This window comes from Sapajus apella, unplaced genomic scaffold (assembly GCF_009761245.1).
Source record: "Sapajus apella isolate SASKATOON/1434 unplaced genomic scaffold, GSC_monkey_1.0 scaffold57, whole genome shotgun sequence".
In the NCBI taxonomy this organism is placed as follows: Eukaryota; Metazoa; Chordata; class Mammalia; order Primates; family Cebidae; genus Sapajus; species Sapajus apella.
This window is the reverse complement of record NW_022436997.1, coordinates 11,760,046-11,782,679: the sequence shown is the minus strand read 5'-3', so window position 1 is coordinate 11,782,679 and position 22,634 is coordinate 11,760,046. Positions and strand designations below refer to the sequence as shown.

At 38.9% G+C, this 22,634-nt stretch overlaps 1 protein-coding gene across 26 annotated transcripts in view; it reads left to right on the top strand.

Moving 5' to 3' along the window:
- Positions 1-21,497, top strand: part of DTNA (dystrobrevin alpha) — a 380,851-nt gene extending 359,354 nt beyond the window's left edge. For 15 of the 26 annotated variants that reach the window (XM_032245335.1, XM_032245338.1, XM_032245337.1 and 12 more), the window contains 5 exons: positions 5,876-6,035; positions 8,499-8,588; positions 10,351-10,519; positions 13,200-13,332; positions 20,393-21,497. In XM_032245335.1, coding sequence (XP_032101226.1) covers positions 5,876-6,035; positions 8,499-8,588; positions 10,351-10,519; positions 13,200-13,332; positions 20,393-20,533 — 693 coding nt within the window. In that variant the 3' untranslated portion in view covers positions 20,534-21,497. Of the gene's footprint in view, positions 1-5,875; positions 6,036-8,498; positions 8,589-10,350; positions 10,520-13,199; positions 13,333-15,574; positions 15,624-17,865 lie in introns of all 26 variants that reach the window. The other 11 variants (XM_032245355.1, XM_032245350.1, XM_032245345.1 and 8 more) reach the window with 2 other exon arrangements.
- The last annotated feature ends 1,137 nt before the right edge of the window (positions 21,498-22,634 follow it).

The following is a 22,634-nucleotide window of genomic DNA, read 5'->3' as shown; positions in this document are numbered from 1 at the left end:
GTACTAGTTTTCTTAGCAAAGTTACTGGAATTAGACCTGAATTACAGTGGTCTCAGATCTTTGCTCACAGCTGCTTAACTTTCATGGTAATTAATTTCAAATTATTGATTATCCATGGCTAATAGGATTATTGTATAGATTTTGAAAGATACTGGATATGAAAGCACTTCGTAAAATATTATGTCAGCTATAATTATGAATGTATGTTTATAGGTATACATACACAGGGTATATATAAACTTTTCAAATTTGATCCATATATTACACACACACAAGCAACACAACACACACACACACACACACACACACACACACACACACATTCACTTCATTTCCCTGCAGTTAATTAATAGTGTCTCCATCAGGGAAAGAAATTTGAAAAGGACTTTGAATTTGTTCAGATCTCTTATAATTGCTTTTAGCAGTAGAAAACACAGAGTCATTTTTATTTTAGAGAAAGTGACAGACAAGTTCAGTAAGTTTATATTTTCCTATTTCTTGCAACATCAGATGTGATCCTAGATATACTAATATCTACAGAGTGTAGCTTGCACCAAAATTTGAGTAGATATACTAAACAGCTAATGTAGTGAAGGGCTGCCAGTGGCAGATGTTCTATATGAGTGCAATGAAACATTTGAGATTTTTTCTGAAAGCTTTAATGATAAACATTTTTATATGAGAGAGGTGATTAGTAAAGGGTACAATTTTAGTCAAGGATAAAACTAAGTTTATGTTAATTTGCAGGACTTTTTTTTCAAATTTACAATAAGGATTCATTTTTTTAAACTTTGGGATCAAATTGTTCTTTATTTGTAAAGATAATGTCTATACATTGGTATTATGTTAAGTAATATAATTGTTCTAATTTGACGGGGAAGAAAAGTCAAGCATCATTCCAAATTCCATCTCTTACTCTTATTCTCCTCTCTATTTATAACTGGATGGTCCAATTAAGTCGGGAAATTGTAATCATCAGGTTTCTACTTCTTCTAAACACTTTATGGAATATAAGCAGGCCAGAAGTAATCAGCTTGGGCCTCACCTTCCTGGTTTTTCCTCGCTCATCCTCTCTGGTGGGAATTCTATGCAGTTATGAACCAGTCAAAAGGGAGGAAGAGGGATAATTCGCCTCATAAAGGATCAACTGCAATATAAAGATGATCATCTAGTGTTCAAAAAATACCCTCCCAGACTATCTCTTTTTAAAATTACTATAATTATTTCTAAGTAAGCAAATATTATTTCATTGCTTAAAAACCTTGGAAGATGACTCTCTGGTTCAGAATAAAGTCTACCCTAGAGGTCCCCAGACCTGCCCCTCTCCCTCTTCTAGCCTCCTTTCTCTCTATGCCCAGCAGCCAGCCTGGCACTAGAACCATACTGGCCTTCCCACCCTCCCCACAATACCCCTCAGATTTCGCATGCCTTGCTCCTGGTATTCCAAGGCCCAGGATGCTCTGCTCTTCTCTTCTCCCGTACTTTCTTATTTCTGCCTGGAAGTCTTCACTGTTAAAACCCAAGTCAAATGATGCCTCCTGCCTGAACAGTCAGAATTAATCACCTCTTGTATACCCCCACAACACTCTATACATAATGACTACTTTAAAAAGGCTGGTTATAAAAATTACCATCAATGTGACGATAGTCAGTGAATTTATATTGGAAGAAAAGATGAAAAGAGGGTTGAATGCTGCTAAACACTGCTTTGCTGCACCTTCCCAGGCTGCTAGGTGCAACCAGGCATGACCAGACTGCATTCTCAGCCAAACTGAGGCAGACTTTTCAGGTCTAGCGGAGAGGGGAACATATAATTCTCTGCTGTTTCACCAGGTGTCCTGATTCAACAATTAGACATTTGCTCCTTTCTGTGAGGCATTCCTCATTTCTGGTGGTAAATAGAAACCAAAATACTTCCTAGAAAATATCACAAAATGTATGGATCTTGTCAGACTTTTAAAAAATTGATACAACAGCAAGTTGAGTGGACTTGGAGGATGGTGCATAGAAATTAATTTTTCATTTATTCTCCAGGAAGTGAGCTATTTTAAATTTGCCAAGTGTGATATATGTTTTCCTTCTTCCATAAATCAACTCTCTCCTTGAGAATTTTAGCTCTATATATTGATCTGCATGGACCATTGTCCCTTTAATCTTTGCTCCATTAATCATTGAGTAATTTCCAGGAAAGGATATTCACAGAAATTATTCTCTCTACCTCTTCTACAGTTGTTAGCAGACAGCTGTGCCTCATGACCAGGCTGGAGGTCACCATTCCACAGAGTCCACTTCCTATGAAAATGAAACTCAGTGACATCAGCACTGATCTGCCCCAATGCCATGAGGCCACGGCCTTTTCCTAGTGTTCCTACAAGAAAAGAACACAAAGAAAGGGCAGAAATGCCATTCCTCACAGTGGGTAGGCACTAGGAAGATGCTATGCTTCTAACTGGACAGTGTTCTGACATGGAGCGATAAGTCTGTGATCACCCAGGGTGTCAGCGTCCTACTGCCTGCCAAAAGTCTGGGTAAAGGCTGGATGTGACTTGGGATTTGCCAGTTGTGGGAAAGATGCAGCTGATTCTTCTCTTCAACACAGGATCTTCCACCTAAATTCTTCACAAAATCAAACTGCATGAAATTGCATCATTTAGAGATTCCTTTGGGAGACTGCTATTCAACATTCACACATTGGTGTAATTTAGATTCAGTCAGCTGCTTTTCCCTTAACACACAACTAGAGTCAATTATTTTCTCCTTAATGCAGAACCATTAATAGGAGTTTTGAAAAAGCTGACAGAAAGGAGCAGCAAAAGTTGCCTTTGAGATCAGGTGCTGAGCAGCGAGAGGTAGGGTGGGGCATGCCTCAGACCCACAGGAGTTAGCAGAATAACCCAGTGCACTAGGAGATGGGGAGAGGCTCACAGAAAAGAAGGCAGAAGGGCCAGACATATGAGTCTTCTTACAAATGCTGCCTAGAGGGAGGAGCTCCCAGCACCTTGGAGAACTTAATATAAGAGGTATAAGCAGGGCTAGTGTACACTACAGCCCCACAACAGCCATTAAAGTAATGAAATACAGTCCATAGCCCCATATATCAAATCCCTGGATCCAGATATATTCCAGAATTTAGAATTTTTCTGGTTTTGAAAAGCAGTATGATGCATGTATCATATCAGTTGCCTCATATCCATTAAGACCAAATTCATTATGGAATGACCAGTGTTTGTCAGAGCTTTTTTGGCTTTCAAAATTGCAGATAAGAGATTGTAGGCCTGTACTTCTGTGCCAATTGATAAACAGTCCAAAGGCCCTCCCACTACCCTGAGCACCCACACACATTTTCCGTAATCCAGCAGCTAAAAGGTGTGGCCTGGCCCAGCAGGAGGAAGCCCTAGGACTCTGCCCCAGCACCACAGGGTAGTCGTAGAGGGTCTGTGCCCTGTGCCTTTTCTCTCTTCAGGCTACTTGAACCTTTCTATACTAGTGAAGCATAGACAGAAGCATATGATGGCTGGTCACAGTGCCCACAGTCCTTAGAATGGGCATGGCAAAGCCTTGAACATGGAGTCTAAAGACTGGGGGTCTATTTTCTCTCCCATTCTCTTACTCAGAAACCTTGGATAATCTAGTTATCTCCTCTGATCCTCAGTTTGCTAACATATAAAATGGGAATAATGATACCTCATATGGTTGTTAGGAGGATTGCTTGAAGTATTAGGGGTTAAAGTGCTTTATGAACTACAAATTGCTATTCAAATATAAGATATTACCAGTTGTACCACTGTACTAGGAAAATGAAACAAAGCAATGTATATAAAAGTGCTTTTACACTGAATTACATACAAAAGTGGGGTTGTGTTATCATTGTGAACTTTCTATCATGGAAGGCAATCTGGGTTCCCAGGGATGAGAAGGTAACCCACACTGGTAGCCAAGAGAATCCGACTTAATAACCATTCTGTCCAACTTCCCTTCTCTAGTCTCCACTCCCAGCTGTGGTTGGTCCCTTCATAAAAAGGACAGAGTCAAAAGGCTCAGGAGACTTGCTGAGGGCTGTGCCTTGAAAAGGATTTACAAGAAGAATTGCCAGGGTAGGAAGAGCTCAGGACAGCTGACGAGCATCTGTCTCCATTGAGGGACTTGTTGTCAGCCATGGCCATCAAGGTTACCACAGCCGAGGGCACTCAGAGCCCTTGGGGTCAGCCCCAGCCCTACTGCTCTGGCTCCATCTCCTGATAAAGCAATTATTTTCACCTCTCTGAGCACTGGGCTCCATAACTTCACATTTAGAGTAAGAATGCATACTTCCCAGGGCCATGGAGAGAAATCAGTGAGAGTGTATGTGAAAACCCTTTGAACACCATAAAGCTCACTGCAAATGTGAAATTATTTATTATTGGCATGGGAAGGTCAAGGATGCAGTGGTAGCTCAGAAGCAGAAGGTTTCAAGGTAATGGGGCTGAGCTTCCAGAGTTTGCTGGGGAAAACTAGACCCCTCCCTGAGCAGGCCTTGAGGGGAGCAGGCTGCAAAAGCATCGCAACCAGGCAAAGTTCTCTTCCTTGGGCCTGGACAGACCATTACAAGGTACATGTTGAGAGTGAAAGAATGGGATCTTCAGCCCATTGGGCACCCCGTGAGTTATTTTCTGTGCTCTGTTCTGTTTTGCTTCATTTTCAATTCTGAGTTTTTCTCAGTTTATGGCTTTAACAATTATGTGTGATGCTGAACCCTGGAGAGCTAACAGCGTGGCATTTTTAGGATTGATGTGGTGTATTTTAACCACAAACCACTGAAACCAAAGAAAGGATCTAAATGGAATATTCCAGAGCATTGCTCTGGTGGCACACATCTAGGATTCGAATGAGTTAATGATGACTCTCTGGGCCTTGCCGGAGAAGAATTCTCACTCTAACAACCACAGCAAACAGACTTGGATGGAATTGATGTGAACACCTAATCTGTTATGTATGCACTCAAGGGTCTCCTTGCATTTTCTTATGCATGTGACTGACTTCTTTTGTCAACTAACTATTAAATCAGGGAGAATGTTTCCAAGGCACCTTATTTAGAGACAAATCTTTAAGATTCAAGATGTGACAGTCTCAGAATGGTTTCACGCCAAAAACTGTAGTGCTTTTAGTTGTTTTCTACTTTTTTCTTTACTTGTCTTTAAATCCTACTATTCTTATTGTCCTGCTGGAATACTGCTTTTTCATAGGAGAAAAGAAGGACATTTCCTGCAGGAAATAATACCAAAAAAACAAGATTTCTTTTTCTTCCTTCCCACTGGAATTCCTGTGTCACTGAGTAATTTGACAAAATTAGATTTTACTGTAAAATGGAGACAAAACAATTTACACTGCATTTGATTCTTAATTTGAGACTTAATATGCACAATATTGCATGACATGATTTAAACTCTTACCCTCTAAAGATTATGCTAGTACAGACAGTTTGAAAATTTCGAAAGCATCCATTGCTAATAGTCCTCTAGTTTGTATTTTAAACTTTCTCCTTAATGTCTTCTTATTCCTCGGAGACCTTCCATCAAGGAGAAAGTATCCACCCATTGTAATTATCTGCATTTAACAATACCTTCATTTTATGGGCACACATCTCATATACTGTAGAGCAATGCTGTACTAATATTTTTAGCTTTCAATATTTAACCCAAACTTCAGATTACATACAGTAAGGTCCTAAATTATCTACACCTGCAAATTAGGTTTAGGATTACGAACTCAATTACCTAGGATTTCCTCCTGCTTTGAAATTTCATTGTCACTGTTTTTAACATTCGACTGAGGCATTGTGGATGACATATGGCATTTTCTTGGGAAAGCAAATTAATGACTTGCATTGTCTCTCCAGACTCAGGGGGCAGGCTCTCCCCGCTCCTCCCCCAGCCACACCATCAGCAGGCCAATTCCCATGCCCATCCGGTCAGTGTCAACCTGCTCCACCCCGACGCACATGCCGCAGGACTCCCTCACAGGGGTAGGGGGAGATGTACAAGAAGCATTTGCACAAAGTAAGTGGCTTTATTTCTTGTTGTAGTCTGCTTTTATGTGGCAAATAGGTCATCAAGGTCTGTTGAGTGGTCAAGAGTCATCAGCTACATGTGATTATTGTAGGGCCTGTCATGGCTGGTATGAGAGCCTGGCCTGCCAGCCATTTGGGGAACTCCCTACACTGATTTGTTCTCACTTCACCATTTTACCTTCCTTTGGCTTTTGTTCCCCTATTTTATTTTTCAGTAAGTCTTTGTTCATCAAAAGACAGGAAATCTGTTTACCAATACCCCTAGAAAACTTCATAAATGTAATCCATTTTTTTTTTAAATCTTAGAGATTTTCTTATCTCATATTATCTTTTCTTGAAAGTCAAGACTGAGATAGATAATTACAGCTCTTTAGCAATGAGGTAACCAAGAAGGACATTTAAGATTCCCTGTTCAGATGCCCCAAAGAGTTAAATCATTGCCTCTGTAAGGTGGGACTGCAGAGTTAGGCCTCTGCTGCTAGAGGAGTCCAAAGAGGGATGGGTATGCCAGCTAGCACTCTCCCATGATGGGGAGAGTAACTTTATTAATTTAGAAATATTTTTAACACTTCTTACAACCTTTTCTTACTATTGCTTTTTACATTTATAGAGAATAGGAAAAAAAAGTCGCTCTGTAGACCTTCTCCCAGCAACTCTCATTCCCAGAAGTAACCACTATTAACAGTTTGATCCTTTTCAACATTTTGCTTATGTGTAAATAGTTATGTTTAAGGGTGTGATTATAGACACATACTCTTTTTTTCCCTGACAAATAGGATCACACATTGCATTTTAGAGTCTACAATTTGCATTTTCTTTAAATTAGCAATATATCATGAATATCCTTCAAAGTCTTCACATAGAGATCTAAGAAAAAGAGAGACTTGTTTGACTACTGGTTTTAAGGCAAAGAAAATCATAAAGTCAAAAGACAGAAAACAGTCTTAAGGAAACCATTTCCAGCATATATGTCAATCAAGTTTCATAATTTCAGTTATACAAAAAGCATGTAGAGATCGGAAAAAAAAGATACCACCAAAACAAAAGCAAGTGAAGGACATGAACAGGTAGAATAACAAAGAGAAATTGCCAATAAGTATATAAAAGATGTTCAACCTCTGATATAATAGCAGAAATAAAAATTTTAATAAGTATCACTTTTTGCCTAGAAGATTAAAAAAATATTTTGAAACATCATAATATCCAGGGATAGCAAGAGTGTGAGGAAACAGGTACTCTCATCCATGTGGAGTGATAAAATCTTTAACACATTTTAGTGAGAAAGAATGATGGATTCTCTACTCTCTTATAAGGGAAAGGAAGGATCCATATTAGGACTTTTTCTTCTAAGCACTGAATATAACTCAAGAGTTTTTAAAAATGTAATTCACACAATAACTTATTTTAATTTTTAGAAATAAAAAATCCTTTCTCTAAATCATATCTTAAAGAAATTTACTATATTTAAAATCAATTTGTGATTTCTATTATAATTAATGTTTTTACTTAACTACTCTGATTTTTAAAATTTAAACATGTTTTTTATTTTAGTTAGTATTACTTTCTGAAAAATGACAGAATGAAATATGGCCTATAGGCATCTAACTTATAAAGAACTCAGGCTACCTAAGTTCATTTGTAAGTTAGGTATTTGGAATCTTGAACCACTTTTTTCTCAAAGATGTTATGGCAAATATCTCTCTTTACTCTCCCTACTCCCAGGCTGGCTCACAAGCATCCATTTAACCCTTAGTGTACCTGAAACAAAATAATAATCTTTCTTTGCCATAAATAAACATTGTCTAAGTTCCAATTCGTAGTACCAGACATGCACCTGCCCATGTCTTGGCAGACGAGACAAGAGTCCTCACCCCTTTCTCACACTCTGAGGGCATTCAGTGCATGTGTTCCCCATTCCCAAGTGGTACTTATACTGGCAGGAAGAGCTCCAGGAACTCTGATAGGAGACAGCACATGTCCCAGTAGAGACCAGAACCTAAAGGGCTCAGCCACCAGGTAAGGGCAAGAATAATAACAGCAGCTAAGAAGGCGCAGTTCTCTTGACAAAACTCAACTTTTCCTCTGTGTGGATTATTCTTAAGAAGGGTGACCATACACTGGTTTACCTGGGACCATTCCAGTTTTGCCAGGCCAGCCAGTTTTCTTCATACTGCTCTCTTTCATTTTCAAAATTGTCCCATTTGGACCAAACATTATATGAGACTCCATCATTAGCCATGTCTTCTTACTGCAGGACCCACTGCCCTGAGCAGTGTTTTGTTGTTGTTGTTCCTGTTGTTATTTCATGAAATGAACCAAAGTACTTCTGAAAAGGAGAAGTCTTAGAAGTTTTATTGCTTTAGGTTGTTAATGAGAAGGATAAACCAACAACATAAAAATTTAGGATAAAGGGAAGGCTTTGGTTTTTTTAATTATTTCTTCTTCCCTGAAGGTTCAAGAAGAAATTTAAGGAATGATTTGCTAGTGGCTGCGGATTCCATCACTAACACTATGTCCTCTCTTGTGAAAGAGCTGAATTCTGGTGAGTTCCCAATTTCCTCTCATTTGTCTGCTCATCAGAGGGGTCCATAAGTGCTAGAGGCCTCTCTTAGAGATCTGCTCAATTGTCTAATATCAAAAGATTATATAAAGTTCTATGTGACATTTTATTGGTCTATTCAGATTTGAGGGTTTTTTTAATTTTTGTTTTGTTTTTTTGAGACAGGGTCTCTTTGTGTTGCCAGGCTGAAGTACAATGGCACCATCATAGCTCACTGGAGTGTCAAATGCCTGGGATCAAGCAATCCCTCTGCATCAGCCTCCCTAGTAGCTAGGACTACAGGGACATGCCAGCATGCCTGGCTAATTGCTTTTGTTTTCATAGAGACAGAGTCTTTGCTATGTTGCCCAGGCTAGTCTCAAACTCCTGGCCTCAAGTGATGCTCCTGCCTTGGCCTCCCAAAGTGCACGAGCCACTGTGCCTGGCCTATTCAGATTTTTTAAGTAATGTTTATATTTTACTTATTCAAATATTATTAGTGCATACTCAATGTTTGAAAAGGGCAGAAAAGAACAACCAAAAATATTCAAATTTACCTACAATTCTAGAATCCAGTGACAGCCACTGTTAACATCTATGGTGATCTAAAACAACATGATGCTGAAGTTATTTTATAGGGTCAAATGTTTTATTTACTTTTTTTTCTTTTTTGGAGATGAGGTGTTGCTATTTTGCCCAGGCTGGCGTGAACTACTGGGCTCAATCAATCCTCCTGCTTCAGCCTCCCAAAGTGCTGGGATTACCAGCCCTTATCTATTTAGATTTCATCAATTTGGAATGCCTGATCATTTGAATTTGAATTTCAAAATTGAATGTCAATCATTTGAATTTGAATTTCAAACTGAAATTTACCTTTGCTATATCTCTGAAGATAGATCTGTCCCGAAATAAATAGCGTAAAATTCAAAAAGGACTTTTTATCCTCCTAATACTGCAAAGAATGTTCAAAACTTTAGCAGTATGAATATAAAATAAATATGCTACCAGTTGCTAATACATCTCCATCTATTCCTTAAGGCCAGCCTAGCAAGAGATTTGTCTGGCTAGACTGGGACCTTATTGCTGAGATTACAGCTATAAGAAATAAAATGTCAACATTAAAAAAAAATCCTGGACATAACTTTCTTAAAGCCTCTCAACTGAAAATTGTTGCTGCTAATTTAGATTAAGATTACCAAACAGAGTAAAATATAGTAGTTAATACATCATGATTAATGGCAGGTACCCACTGCCCTAGCTAATGATGAGTACAAAGTTATTCTTGTTGTGGAAGTCTTAAGTACTGTTAATTTATACTCATCATTCTTTAAAGTATTAAGTGATAGGTTTCACTTATCATTTTAAGTTCATATTTTAGGCATTTTAGGTGAATATTTTAAGGTTACGGTTATGTTTTAACTCATGTTTCTTAAATTAGTGTAATATTAAGCAAAAGTAACAATTTCAGTTAAGATTCTTACAGAAGGGAAAAGTAGAAGTTTTAAGGAGTTAAGTCAGTTACTAAGACAGCAAAAATTTCTCGTAACATTTCTGAGATTTAAAAAATGCTGTATACCAAATGATTTTATAGTAATTCATGTCAATATCAATTCTTAATGTTGAAAAAACAAAAATATATTTGATTAATATATGATAACTGGTCAAAGTTTTACACAGCACAGGTTGATTTGTTAAGCCTACTCTTTTATTTCCAGGTGATAAAAAATCTAACAAATTTTTATGTATCTTCAATTGTATCTAATAGAGGTGGGGAGTGAAACAGAGAGTAATGTGGATTCTGAATTTGCACGGACTCAGTTTGAGGATCTTGTTCCCTCACCAACCTCTGAAAAGGCTTTTCTAGCGCAAATCCATGCCCGAAAACCTGGGTACATTCACAGTGGGGCTACCACAAGTACCATGCGTGGCGATATGTGAGTATCTTCAGCTTGGAGACATTTTCTCAGTAACAAAACAATCTGTAGGAGGCAATACGAAAGTAAAAGAATAATTGTTTAGGTTTTTTTATTTAACTTTCAAAAGGGGTGACATGATTTTCTTTTCTGCCAGAGATATAGAAGGGTGCTACATTTAAATTCAGCATTGTGATATTTCCCCCCTTATAATTTCTAGAGAGTTACCAATAACCTAAACCAACCAGCGCTTATCAAGAGCCTGCCTTGCCTAAGGCACAGTCCTAGCTCTATACAAAATAGTATTAAAAGGCTGGACACAGTGGGTCACATCTGTAATCCCAGAACTTTGGGAGGCCAAGGTGGGCAGATCACAAGGTCAGGAGATCAAGACCATCCTGGCTAACACAGTGAAACCCTGTATCTACTAAAAACACAAAAAATTAGCCAGGCATGGTGGCACGCACCTGTAGTCCCGGCTACAGAGGAAGAGGCTGAGGCAGGAGAATCGCTTGAACCCAGGAGGCAGAGGTTGCAGTGAGCCAAGATGGTGCCACTGCACTCCAGCCTGGGCGACAGCGAGACTCTATCTCAAAAAAAAAAAAAAACAGTATTAAAAAGCTGCACCACCCTTTTAGGACTCACAGACTAGTTCAGGAGATAAATCATCCTATCTTTTGAACTTACTGTATTTGCACTAAAAGGATACCATGACACTAGAGAGGTTTTTGTGTAGAATTGATGTAAACAACATCATATAAATATTTGGAATTCAAATAAGTACATGTATAAAATCTCATTATAAAGAAATCTAGTTTGGTTAACTTGTTGAATATGTATACATCTGATCCTCCAAATACTTATTTGCAAAATTTTCACTCAGTTTTGGAGCTTGTTAGAAACTAGCAGAATCAATGACATCCCCACTAGACTTTCTGTGACCCTGGATCAGCTCCGAGTTGTCAGCAGAGACAACCAAAGCTGAGAAACAAAGGCAAAGCTGAGACAGAGCTGCAGAGTCCAACTTGGGAGGGAAAGGGGGAAAACAAAAGAAGTGAAGAACGTGCCCCATTAGGAGATCATCGTTCATGGAATTACAGAAAACATGGAGAAAGGCTGACCCAAAGGCTGGGGTAGGGAGTTGCTGAATGCTAAAAATACTACAGAAGGGTGATGGGTGATGTTGCTTAATATGAAAAGTACTTCAACTAGCCTATAAAAATAAACTGGCTATTTTAAAGACTCAGAGAAGAAACTAACCAGAGGCCTTTCTGGTGTTCAGCTTTCAATCCAAGCAGTGAATAAATGAGCAGTAATCATGGAGAATTATCAAAAGATGTGGTCTGAGTGTCAGCTGCGAAGCAGCAGAGAATAATATCAAAAGAAAACCAATATAATAGGACTTAACATGGCAGTACGCTGCTGCTTCTTTTTATAGTTTGCTTTCTTGTCCTTTCTTCTGTATTCTTGAATTGTTGGATTTGTTATTCAAAAGGGTAAATTGTCATCTGTTTTGTCTGGTGAATGGCATATCTATTTGATTTTTATTATTAAGCATTTATATGACAGTTAGCTAGAATTTCCTTGTCCCAGTTCTAAAATCCAAGACTAGTAAGGCCACCCCAATCTGCTACCCCTGGTATGCTGAATAGCAGCACCAGCTACCAACATGTGACTCAGGAGTTAGGGAAGGAAGGTTCACAGAGGCCTAGGCAGACCTATTTAGACTGGCTCCAGACCTCCAAAAATAATCAGAACGTGTTGTACAGCTATAAATAAACATGAGCAATGGCATTTAAGTTCCAGTCTAGAAACTTCACTTATTTCATTTTAGGGAATAATGTAATATCTCCGTTGTCTAAACATGTACTTATGTTTTACCCTGAGAATCTTTTGGTCCTGTGACTTAGGTGGTGAGCTTAGGTCCAGCCCCATGAAGAGCTTTACACAGTCTATGATGAATGGAAGGCGATAAATCCCCACATTAGGGAATAAGGTCATTTTTATCTATTTATTTGATAGTAGAATTGGGTAATTTAAATGCTTTTTTTTTTCTCAGATTTGGAGCTAAGGTCAAGAGTTATGAATTAGAATAGTAACCCTCCTGGCATCGACTAGCTGATATTCTAAGACTTAATCCTATAAAAAAGCATCAATGTGGGGTGTGTGTGTGTGTGTGTGTGTGTGTGCGGTGTGTGTGTGCGGTGTGTGTGTCTATAACACAAAAGAGGTTAAATTATAACCAAATGTTCTTAAGCATTATTTCACTAGAGGGCCCACTCTGCTTACAGAAAGTATCCTTGGGTTCTATTTTAAAAAAGAATAAAAAGAGCCCTCAGATTGGGAAAACTTTATATCCCCTCAAAAGATGTTTGCCCTTTTAAAAATTATAGAATATTTAAAGGGCCAACCCACTCCAGTAAACCCTAGAAAAAGATAGATGACCAGTGATCACAACCATAAAAACTTGTGTATGAAAGCCATAAAAAAATTGTGTATGAAAATACCTTGATCATATATTGCTTCAAACCTCCAAAATGTTTCCAAGTTTTTCTGTAGGCATTACTAAAGAAGACATGAAAGTGACTTGGAGAATTAAGGAGAAATAAATGTGCCAATAAAATTACAGCTCACACACAAATTCTGCTTATAATTGTCTTTTAAGATTCGCTCTAAAATGCCATCTGTGGTTTATTCTCAGGGTTACAGAGGATGGGGACCCCTATGTGCAGCCTGAGGATGAAAACTATGAAAATGACTCTGTCCGGCAGCTGGAGAATGAGCTCAAGATGGAGGAATACCTGAAACAGAAGCTGCAGGATGAAGCGTATCAGGTACAGGGATCCAGGCCCCACCCACTCTACATCTTCTACCTCAACCCCTTGGTAGCTGGGTCTTTGACATGACTCACAGAATCGGTGCCTTCTCCTCTCTTCCACCCCCAACCTTTCCACAATGTACTGATTTCACTCCTTAATCCATGTCTTCTAGACGGTAAAAATGTTAAATACTTCGTATAGCTGTCACTCACCATGTATTCTTTTAAATTCTGCCCTAAAAAATGATAAGCAACCTTCTTATATTGGAAAAAAAACATGGTAAATAACAGTCCAAACTCAGGCCCATTAAGGAAGATGCTTTCTCTCATAATTATTTTTAAATGGATACAAAGAACAGGGCATGAGGAAATTGAATAAGCATAAATGCACCACCTCCCTTGAATTGTTTGCCCTCAGCCTTCCTCATTGCCCACCTCATGCCAAGTGTAAGTAGGAGAATGACAAACCTCATGGAGAAATGTTGGGGGAACTGCAGGATTGTGTTCAGCAAGGTGTGGACAGACAGATTTTCAGATGTACTAGAGTATGTTAGCCATCTGAAAATTCACTGACTGTAACACATGCAATTGGGAATAAATGTAACCAGCGACTTATCCTAAAGGCCGTGAACTTCCCTGTGGAGGTTGTTCTGCTGCCTTGTTTGTCTTCCTGCGTTGTTTCTTTTCCCTTTAATTCACAGGTGTTTGTTTGGGGTTCTGGTATTCAGGGATGTTTACCTGGTTGAGACCAGCTTTTCCCTGGGCCTCAGTGGGCTATTTTATCCTGTCAGACTTTCTGTCCAGTGGTCAGACAAGCTTCCTCTCATTGTTTGTTTGTTTTGTTTTGTTTTTTGAGACAGGGTCTTGTTCTGTTGCCCAGGCTGGAGTACAGCCACACGATGATAGCCCTCTGCAGCCTCTAACTCGGGCACAAGCGATCCTCCCACCTCAGCCTCCTGTATCTGGGACTACAGGTGTACACCACTATGCCTGGCTATTGTTTTTATTTTTTGTGGAGACAAGGTCTCACTATGTTGTCTAAGCTGGTCTTGAACTCCTGGTCTCAAGCAATCCTCCCACCCCAGCCTCCCACAGTGTTGGGATTACTGGCATGACCCACTGTACCCAGCCTTTCTGCATATTATTAGGGCAGCAGTGCCCTCTTTTACTTTGTTAGAAAAAAAAAAAAAAGAAGCAGAGAGAAGAAATTATCTCCTATTTCTTATATGTCTATAGATAAAGCCGTGAAATATTTTTCCAAGAAAATTGTAGCAGGAGGGAAACTGAAGCTCACCAATTCCATCCCAGCAATATAAAAACAAAGTTTTGCCTCTTTGGAATGTTCCATTAGCCTTTTCACTTTAACGGCCACATTTCAGAAGCAACTAAAATGTTGGTCTAGCCATGCCAAAGAAAGAGGAAAAAAGAAAAAAATATGTGATTATATATGTAGAGCCGTGCTCCCACACTTCAGAAAAAAAAAAAATTGCCTGATTGCAAACCCATGGAGAGTGCAGTTTTCCTCGCACCTTCTATGGCTCCTCCACAGAAGAAAGTTATCCTGAAACGACACTGCCAGGGCTTCTCTGGGAACTCTGAGGGATGGCATTCTTATACATGTCTCATTAGGCTCTGCTGTGTAGAGGGGAAGAAAAATGTCGCTAAATAATCAATGTTCTGGTTCATGTTATTAGAAGCATCTATTAGGTCTCCCTCTTTGAGCTCATGTCACTTTCTGTATTTTGGTAGCTGCAGCAACTGAAATTCTAGGGGCTCTTTTTTTTTTCCTTTAAGGAAGGCAGCCTTACACCATTCCATATAAAATATTAGATTTTTATTTATTTTAATGAATTAGAAATGTAACCTTTTATGAGTAAAATGAAGGGAATTTCTACTAATGATTTAAGATTCAACTGGAGTTTTTACCATCAATGGTAAATCTTAAGCTCCCTTTCCTTCTCCTTTCTTTTTCATTCCTCATGACTTCCAAGAAAAGGGCAGGGAAGAGGCTGGGAGAATATAACAGGCCGGTGTATCTCCACTCAAAACATATGCCCTGGAGGATGTCAAAGTGTTTTTCCTTGAATGTTCTGTGAGCATATGGTTGTTGGATGGATTGGAATGCTACTCTCATTGAATAGAGTCTCTCTCTCTCTTTCTGTCTTTGTGCATGGCTTCCTGCCAAATAATTCACCAGCTTGACTGCATCACAGACTTGATGTGTCACCTTTCTTGTTTGTGTCCTTTGTCACCCACAGGTCAGCTTGCAAGGTTGAATGCAATATCCTTTTATCACACTCCTCTCAAGTAAGTACCATCTTATTTAGGAGGAAACATGGCCACTGTACACTGAATTCTGATAACTTGCAACATAAATTCACCATCACTTTCACTTAGTCGTTTCTTTCTATGTGATAAAATATCCTCCTCCTTTGCTGATATGGAAGAATCATCTCAGTCTATGGAGTGTTTCATTATAAACCAGTGGAGATTTGCCAGACATCCTTGGGAGTTGACTTCTTACTCTATTAGTTAGGAAAATTGGCACAAAATTTCTAAACCTAGAGATGTTCCAGAAATCCTCTGTGGCTATGAAACTTACCAATAAGTTTGTCACATCACCAATCCATGATGATATTGGAGTTGCAGCAGCTCTAGCACTTGAAAAGGAAAAGTCAGTACCTCTAGAAATGGGCCAGCTTGTTGGCCATACTATATCTAGGTCTCAAGAGATCAAATGTGTGTACCTTAACAAGTGAAAGCAAAATCATGCATTATTAAAGAGAACAAAAGAACCCAAACAGAGGAAAAATTCTGCAGCCTTATGTTTTTGGAATACCTGATTCAAATCCATTGTGGAATTCAGCAGTACATAAATTAATTTAAAATATGAATTGCATGGTATGTGAAACCACTCGTGCAAATGCTACTGACATCCCGTCTCAGTCCTCGGGTTAAAATTAAGCAAGTGAAAATCATGGTGTAATTGCTGTGATAATATATACTTTATGAGCAGTGAGGAAGGAGCTTATTGACCACTCTCTATTCTGCCTCTCTTGGATTTGAGAGTGCCACACAACATGCTATCCTGACTCAGTACAACCAGAGTGAAAAAAGTCCCAGGAGCTTTCTCTGAAAATATTCACTCCAGTTATAACAAACTTAGTCCCAATGGGGCAGGCCTTTTCCTTTAATAGCATTTTCTTTCTCTTAGCTTCAGCAATTTGATCATTTTTGTTCTGCACATTATTTAAACATCAGTAGCTAGTTCTTAGAAAAATATTTTTGAAAGTCTAATAAAATGTGCTTGCCTTAAACCCAGATAAAAAGTAGCATTTGGTTCTTATATCTAAAAGCCAAAAATTTTAGTACACTAGTTCTTAGGCCATTTGTTAAATCTTTTGTTGCAAATTTGGCAGTGAAAAATTAGACAGTTGTAGCCTTTGCCATTTACTGCATTCTGTAGCCTACCTAGTTGAAATTCCACAGAACTCTGAACAAGAACCATCCTGTCATTCAGTCAGCCACTTAGGCAAATTCATTTAAAACCTGATAGAATATTGTAAAAACTAGTGGCTTTTCATTTTTGCAGCTGATTCTATCCGATTGTACTTTTTCTTAATATAGCCAAGAAATACAGGTACAATTTAGGCCAGTTTATTTTACTAAAATATTTTTGTTTTGACTTTCTGATGGTACTGCAATACCAGAAATTATCCCTAAGTATATGTGTCTCTTATCCAAGGGTCCTGAAGCCAGATTCATCAGCTTGACATTAGTTAGCCATCTGTCAAGGCAGAGACTTGCATGGGGAAGAGGCAGAAGGTGGATGCCAGAATCGTAGAACATGCAACCTCTACTCAAAAAGAGCTTTAGGCCTATTTGAAAATAAATACATACCTACCAACATACAGTACTAAAAAAGAGTGAATAGTGTAAAACCTGATTTATTGGTTTTCAACTAGCCACTTTTGAAGAAACAGTATACATAACAGCATTCAGCTTTGGGTCCACCAAGACTCAATTTTGGCCCACTTAGGTACTGAATTTGTCCCTGTTATATCCTCTGGCCACATGGTACACAATCCTCCTTGGCCACTTACATCCTAATGGAAATTAGAGGATTGGACCATTGAAAGTAGATTCTTAAAAAACCAACATGGCATCCTAACGATGGGTCACTGGTTTTATCTCCTTCTCCAAAGGACAACACAAATATTTCTGTTTGTGTTGCTTTTCCCTTCCAGATGCCTCAGGTATCCATTAAGAAAGAGATCCACATGGAGGACTTCTTGTCCTCTCTTCCAGAAAGTGCAATAGCACAGTGTTCCAGGACATTCATTCCTGATTGTTCCTGATTGTCATAGGAAGGGATGACATTGGAAAAGATTGTCATAGGAAGGGGTGTGTGTGTGTGTGTGTGTGTGTGTGTGTGTGTGTGTGCATGTGCTTTCTTGTGTATTGGGGAAAGGGGGGATCCTAAGCTTCATAACCCTAATTTAGAAACAATTTTCATCTTTAAAAAAAATTACACATTCCTTATTCCCAGGCAAGCTATAGTCAGACAGATGATGAAAGTAACATGAAAACTGGTGATGATGGAGAGCCCTGTGGCCACACAGAGGAGGAAGACAGCAGCCTGGCAGCAGTCTCACCGAAGAGAGGAGCCACCACACCCAGCAGCTCCTGACAAACCCCCACCCTTAAAGATGTGTTCTGATGACTATAGTGCAGCTAACTTTTTGTTCTAAGATTTGTAGTGCATAGGTGTGTGTTTAGAGATGGAAAAAAGAAAAAAAAAAGACTTCTGTTCAAAGTTAACTTATCAACTACATCCTCTGTAACATGGTTCATCCCTGGTTAAAAAGTAAAAATACAAGCCGAAAACCCATGCTGCTGTTATACACAATGGCAGTATTAACAAGCATTTTAAACCTTTGCACATGATATTGAACCTGTTCAGTTTACAATGACAATATTAATACTGTTTATAGCTAGGAGTTTGATTTCTGAATTCTTTGAGATTTTAGCAAAACAGTTTATTATACACTGTACATTTTTTTCCACAGCAATTGGAAAAAAACAACCACTTGCAATCATTCACTAACCCTGAATAATCTGGTTCCTGAGTGTACAAACTCAGATCCAAGAATCCAAGAAGGGTCTTTGGCCTGCATGGTCTGTAGTTGACTCCAAGTCTCTGTGATCAGTGACTTGAACCAAACACACCGGGAATCATCCATTCTTTGGGGCCTCTTTCCAACTTGGGGTTGTTTTCTTTCAAGATACTCTAACAAATCAGCCATAGAATTTAGTGTAAATATTTTTTTCCAAATAGATATCATATTCAAAAAAGGCAACATTCAAATTATATAGAATCTAGTTTTTAAAATCAGCACAGATCTTCTTAAAAACTGTGAACTATGTTTTGAAATACTCGTTACTAACGCTGTTTATAAACCACAGGTGCCATAAGATCCCCAAACGGACTAAAGTTATCTATGCTCTTCCATGGTCTTGTTCCTCTCGTTCTGGCTTTAGGAAGCATGTCTTTAACAGCACCGCTTGTTCACAAGTTCCCCTATCAGGTTGTTTGGAGGCCTTCAGCTTTAAATGTACAGGCTTAAAGTGCGCTTGCAAACATTCGCTCTCCTTTTATTTCTGAATGTTTATTGCCTTAGCTGGCCACCTGGTGTTCTGCATGTAGCCTTCTGTGGTCATGTGAAAGGAGACAGGCTCTTCTAAGTTGAGTTGGGATTTTGCATTCAGTGAAAAGCTGAAGTGCAAAAGAGCTGTCAAAGAAAAGAGGATAAAAGACGGATAGTCTTTTCTAAGTACCCTCTTTACAGGGACCTAGAGACCTCCTTCAGGATTCTGGGGAAAATGAAAAAGTAATCTACTTGCTTCAAGATTTGATTTTTTAAAAAACCTGCAACATAGTCAATACATTATGCTTAAAATTGGCAATTTCTCTGGAATTTCTGTCTCTCCTTTAAAAGAAAGGAGAGAACATTTTAGAACAGTAGTTCTCAAATTGTGTTCCCTGGACCAGCAGCATCTGCAACACTTAGGAAAGTCTTCGCAATATAAATTCCTAAGCCTCACCTTAGGCCTACTGAATCAGAAACTCTGGGGGTTGGGCCCAGAAATCTGTTTTAATCAACCCTCTATGTGATTCTGATGCTCGCTAAAGGTTGAGAACTACTGCTTTAGAATGAAGTTGTATAATAAAGTCTCTGAAAAGGCCTTATTCAGAATAAGCAAGAAAGGTTCTGTGATTCATTTTTGCTTCTGGGGCTGGCAAAAATCTTCTCCAAACCCACACACCAAGTCCATAGTTGGTGGGCTCCCAGCCGAGTCCTGACATCTTCACACTCCCCCTGCAGAGGGCGGCTGTAAGATGTTCATGTCTGCGTTTGGTCAGAAACCATCTCCTTGGTTACCCTTTGAATCCAAATCTCTTGCCTTGGGGATAAAGTTCTCGATTGGCATTAGTGAGAAGCCCATCCCATCCCTTGACGTACTTAATCATGCATCTCTCCAGAGAACCCACCTGACAAATGTCCCTGAGCACAGGCTGACACCAAAGTGGCACAACTGCACAGTTCTCAGATTTCTTTGCACAGATTGACTTTTATTGCAGGTTTTGTTGGGGTGTCTTAATGTTCATCTCTTTTCCACTGCCCATCCTCTGTGAACCCATACCTCTCTAGATGGAGCAGGTGGCCACTGGTGCCTCATACTGAAAACCACTACATCCCAGCTACCTATATTGCTGTCAGCTCAAAATCATAGCCAGGTAGTTCTCGAACTCAGAACTTAAATCCTGCACATGGCACTCAGCCATTGACTGGACTGAGCTGGCATATGTTGTCTCTTTGTGTTTCTACATCAAAATGTTTGTCTAAGATTTGAACTGTTCTGCTGATAACCTTCCCCGTTGTCATAGCTATTTCATTGTCAACCAACTCCATCACATGGTTGTTGATACCATCATATAAAGCCATTGCAAGGACTCTGGAAACTGCAGCCAATGACCAATTTCTGACTAACCAGCCACCTTTTCTTTCTCTTAGCTCCACGTCATCACTGAGACCAGACTCAAGCACCCCTGTCCTGTAACCGAGACAAAATGGCGTGTGTTATTTTGGGGTTTTGTGTTTTTTGGTGGGTTTCTTTCCTTGGCTCTCCAGATTTACTTTTGGGGCCTGTTCTAAGTGCAAACCCAGCAGATTTCACTTGTCCTGTCCATTCGATACAACTACATCTTACGGGCGTTGCTTCTTTCTTGTTCCGCAATGAATTGCACATCCATCTCCATCAGAGCTGGTAGCCTATTAATGAGCACTGGTCTAACACGGCCAACCCTCCCCCACAGCACCATGTTAATGGAGGAGGGGAGAAAGGTGAAATCTACTACATGGAATTCAGGAAACAGTTGTGGTTGGTCAGGATGGAAGTCGGGGTAAGTTTGGTTGGTCAGAGGGAGTTGTGCTGGAGATTATGAAAAATGGGTTCTCGAATGATCTACTATAAGGCAGGGAAGGTTCATTTGTAAGTAGTAATGTGAACTGAATTGCATTAAGAGTGTGCGGCCTTTGTTGTGCTATACTATGTATTTTCTTATATGCATGAGCCAAACTGTTGCATCATAATTTAGCACCAATGTCTGCTTTTATTTTGATCATCTTTGTCCACCCTTATTACTTCTTGGCTGTTAAGTGTAGATAGACTTTGTAAATCCAGCAACCTTTGGTTGCTGAGTTCACCTTGGTTCGATTCCATGCAAGGAGTCACAAACAAGAACTCCAGTGTCCTTAGAAGAAAGGGCATTTTTACTTTTGAACCAAAAAGAGAAAAAAATCAGAAGTGTTATATCTTGAATCGAATTAACTGTAAGACATTTTTAATTATGACTACTGCAATTTGACACCATTCAAAATAACCAATTCAGAGACACTAAAGATTTCACAATATTCATTGGTATTGTAAAAAAAAAAAAAAAAAAACTACTATTGTATGGATTTTTGTATTGCTGTTAAGTATTCTTTTGTGTGTGTGTGTGTGTGTTGGAACCTCCTGGGGACATGTTATATTTTGAAGTGATTAAACTATTTAATTGTGTGTCTATATTTTGGAGTGGAATTATTTCTTCATTAAAAAATGTTTTTAAAAACACTATATCTTGGATGTTTTATTCCTTTGCTTCAATGAATCTTTCCTAAAGCAACCTGCAGTCAGTCTGTTTGAGGAAGAAAGGCAGGTAAGTACTTGCAGTGTAAAGCAGGACCCATTGATGGAATATTGAGCCACTGAGGCAAAATAGCTCACCTTCTCTTGCCTTAGGGGACACATGGTTTTTTACCATTCTGCTGTTTTATTAGCATCTGTGAGTATCTAATAGAAATACTATTCTGCTGTTCATGGAAATATTTTATTATATTTGATACAGAAGTGGGTTTGAAATTCAAATAGCTAACATATTTCATGTCTATATCACACACTATTCTTAATACTTTATGTGACTCCACTTAATTATTTGAACCTTCTGCATCTAGCCATGTATTCTGCAAGTATTAAGTGCTCAACGGTTTTTTTTGTTGAATCACTGAATAAATGAACTAGTGGTGTTTGGTTTGTTTGTTTGTTTTTTTCCTAGAGCTAGTGAGAAAAAAGAATCAGCAGGCCTAGAAGGTCAATGTGGTGACAGAAACAGCAATCAAGAGATCCAAGGAGAGTATCAAGAGTCCACATGTTAAGTGTTCTTATAACAAAAACAAACCACAAAGGGACACAAAGAAACTTAGAGGTGATGGCAATTACCTTGATTGTGGTGATGGTTTTATAGGTATTTATATATGTCCAAATTCATCAAATTGTATGTATTAAATAGGTACAGATTATTGTATATCAATTGTACCTCAATAAAACTTTAAAACAAACACAGATATAAATCTTGCATGCACAGATGGAATAAATAGAGTCCACAGTGATAATCACTCCTTCCATTCACATTTCTTCCTGAGAACGTCTGTGAGTCCTGTGCAATGGCAGGTTAGGTGTTTTGCTTGCTCAAAGATCTGTTTTCCTTATGGAACCTGTGAGTCTGGCTCTACACTTCATGAAGAGCATTTTTGGTAAATCTGACTCTGCGTGGTGCTGAAAGTCTGTGCTCACAGTGTCGATTGATTTAAAGTCCATGGAAACAGCTGTCAACACTCTCGGCGAGAAATTAAGAAGTTCTACATCAATTACAAAGGCAAATACTGACCTGAGATAGTCACGAGAGGGAACTCACACAGTCCACTTCCCTTTGAA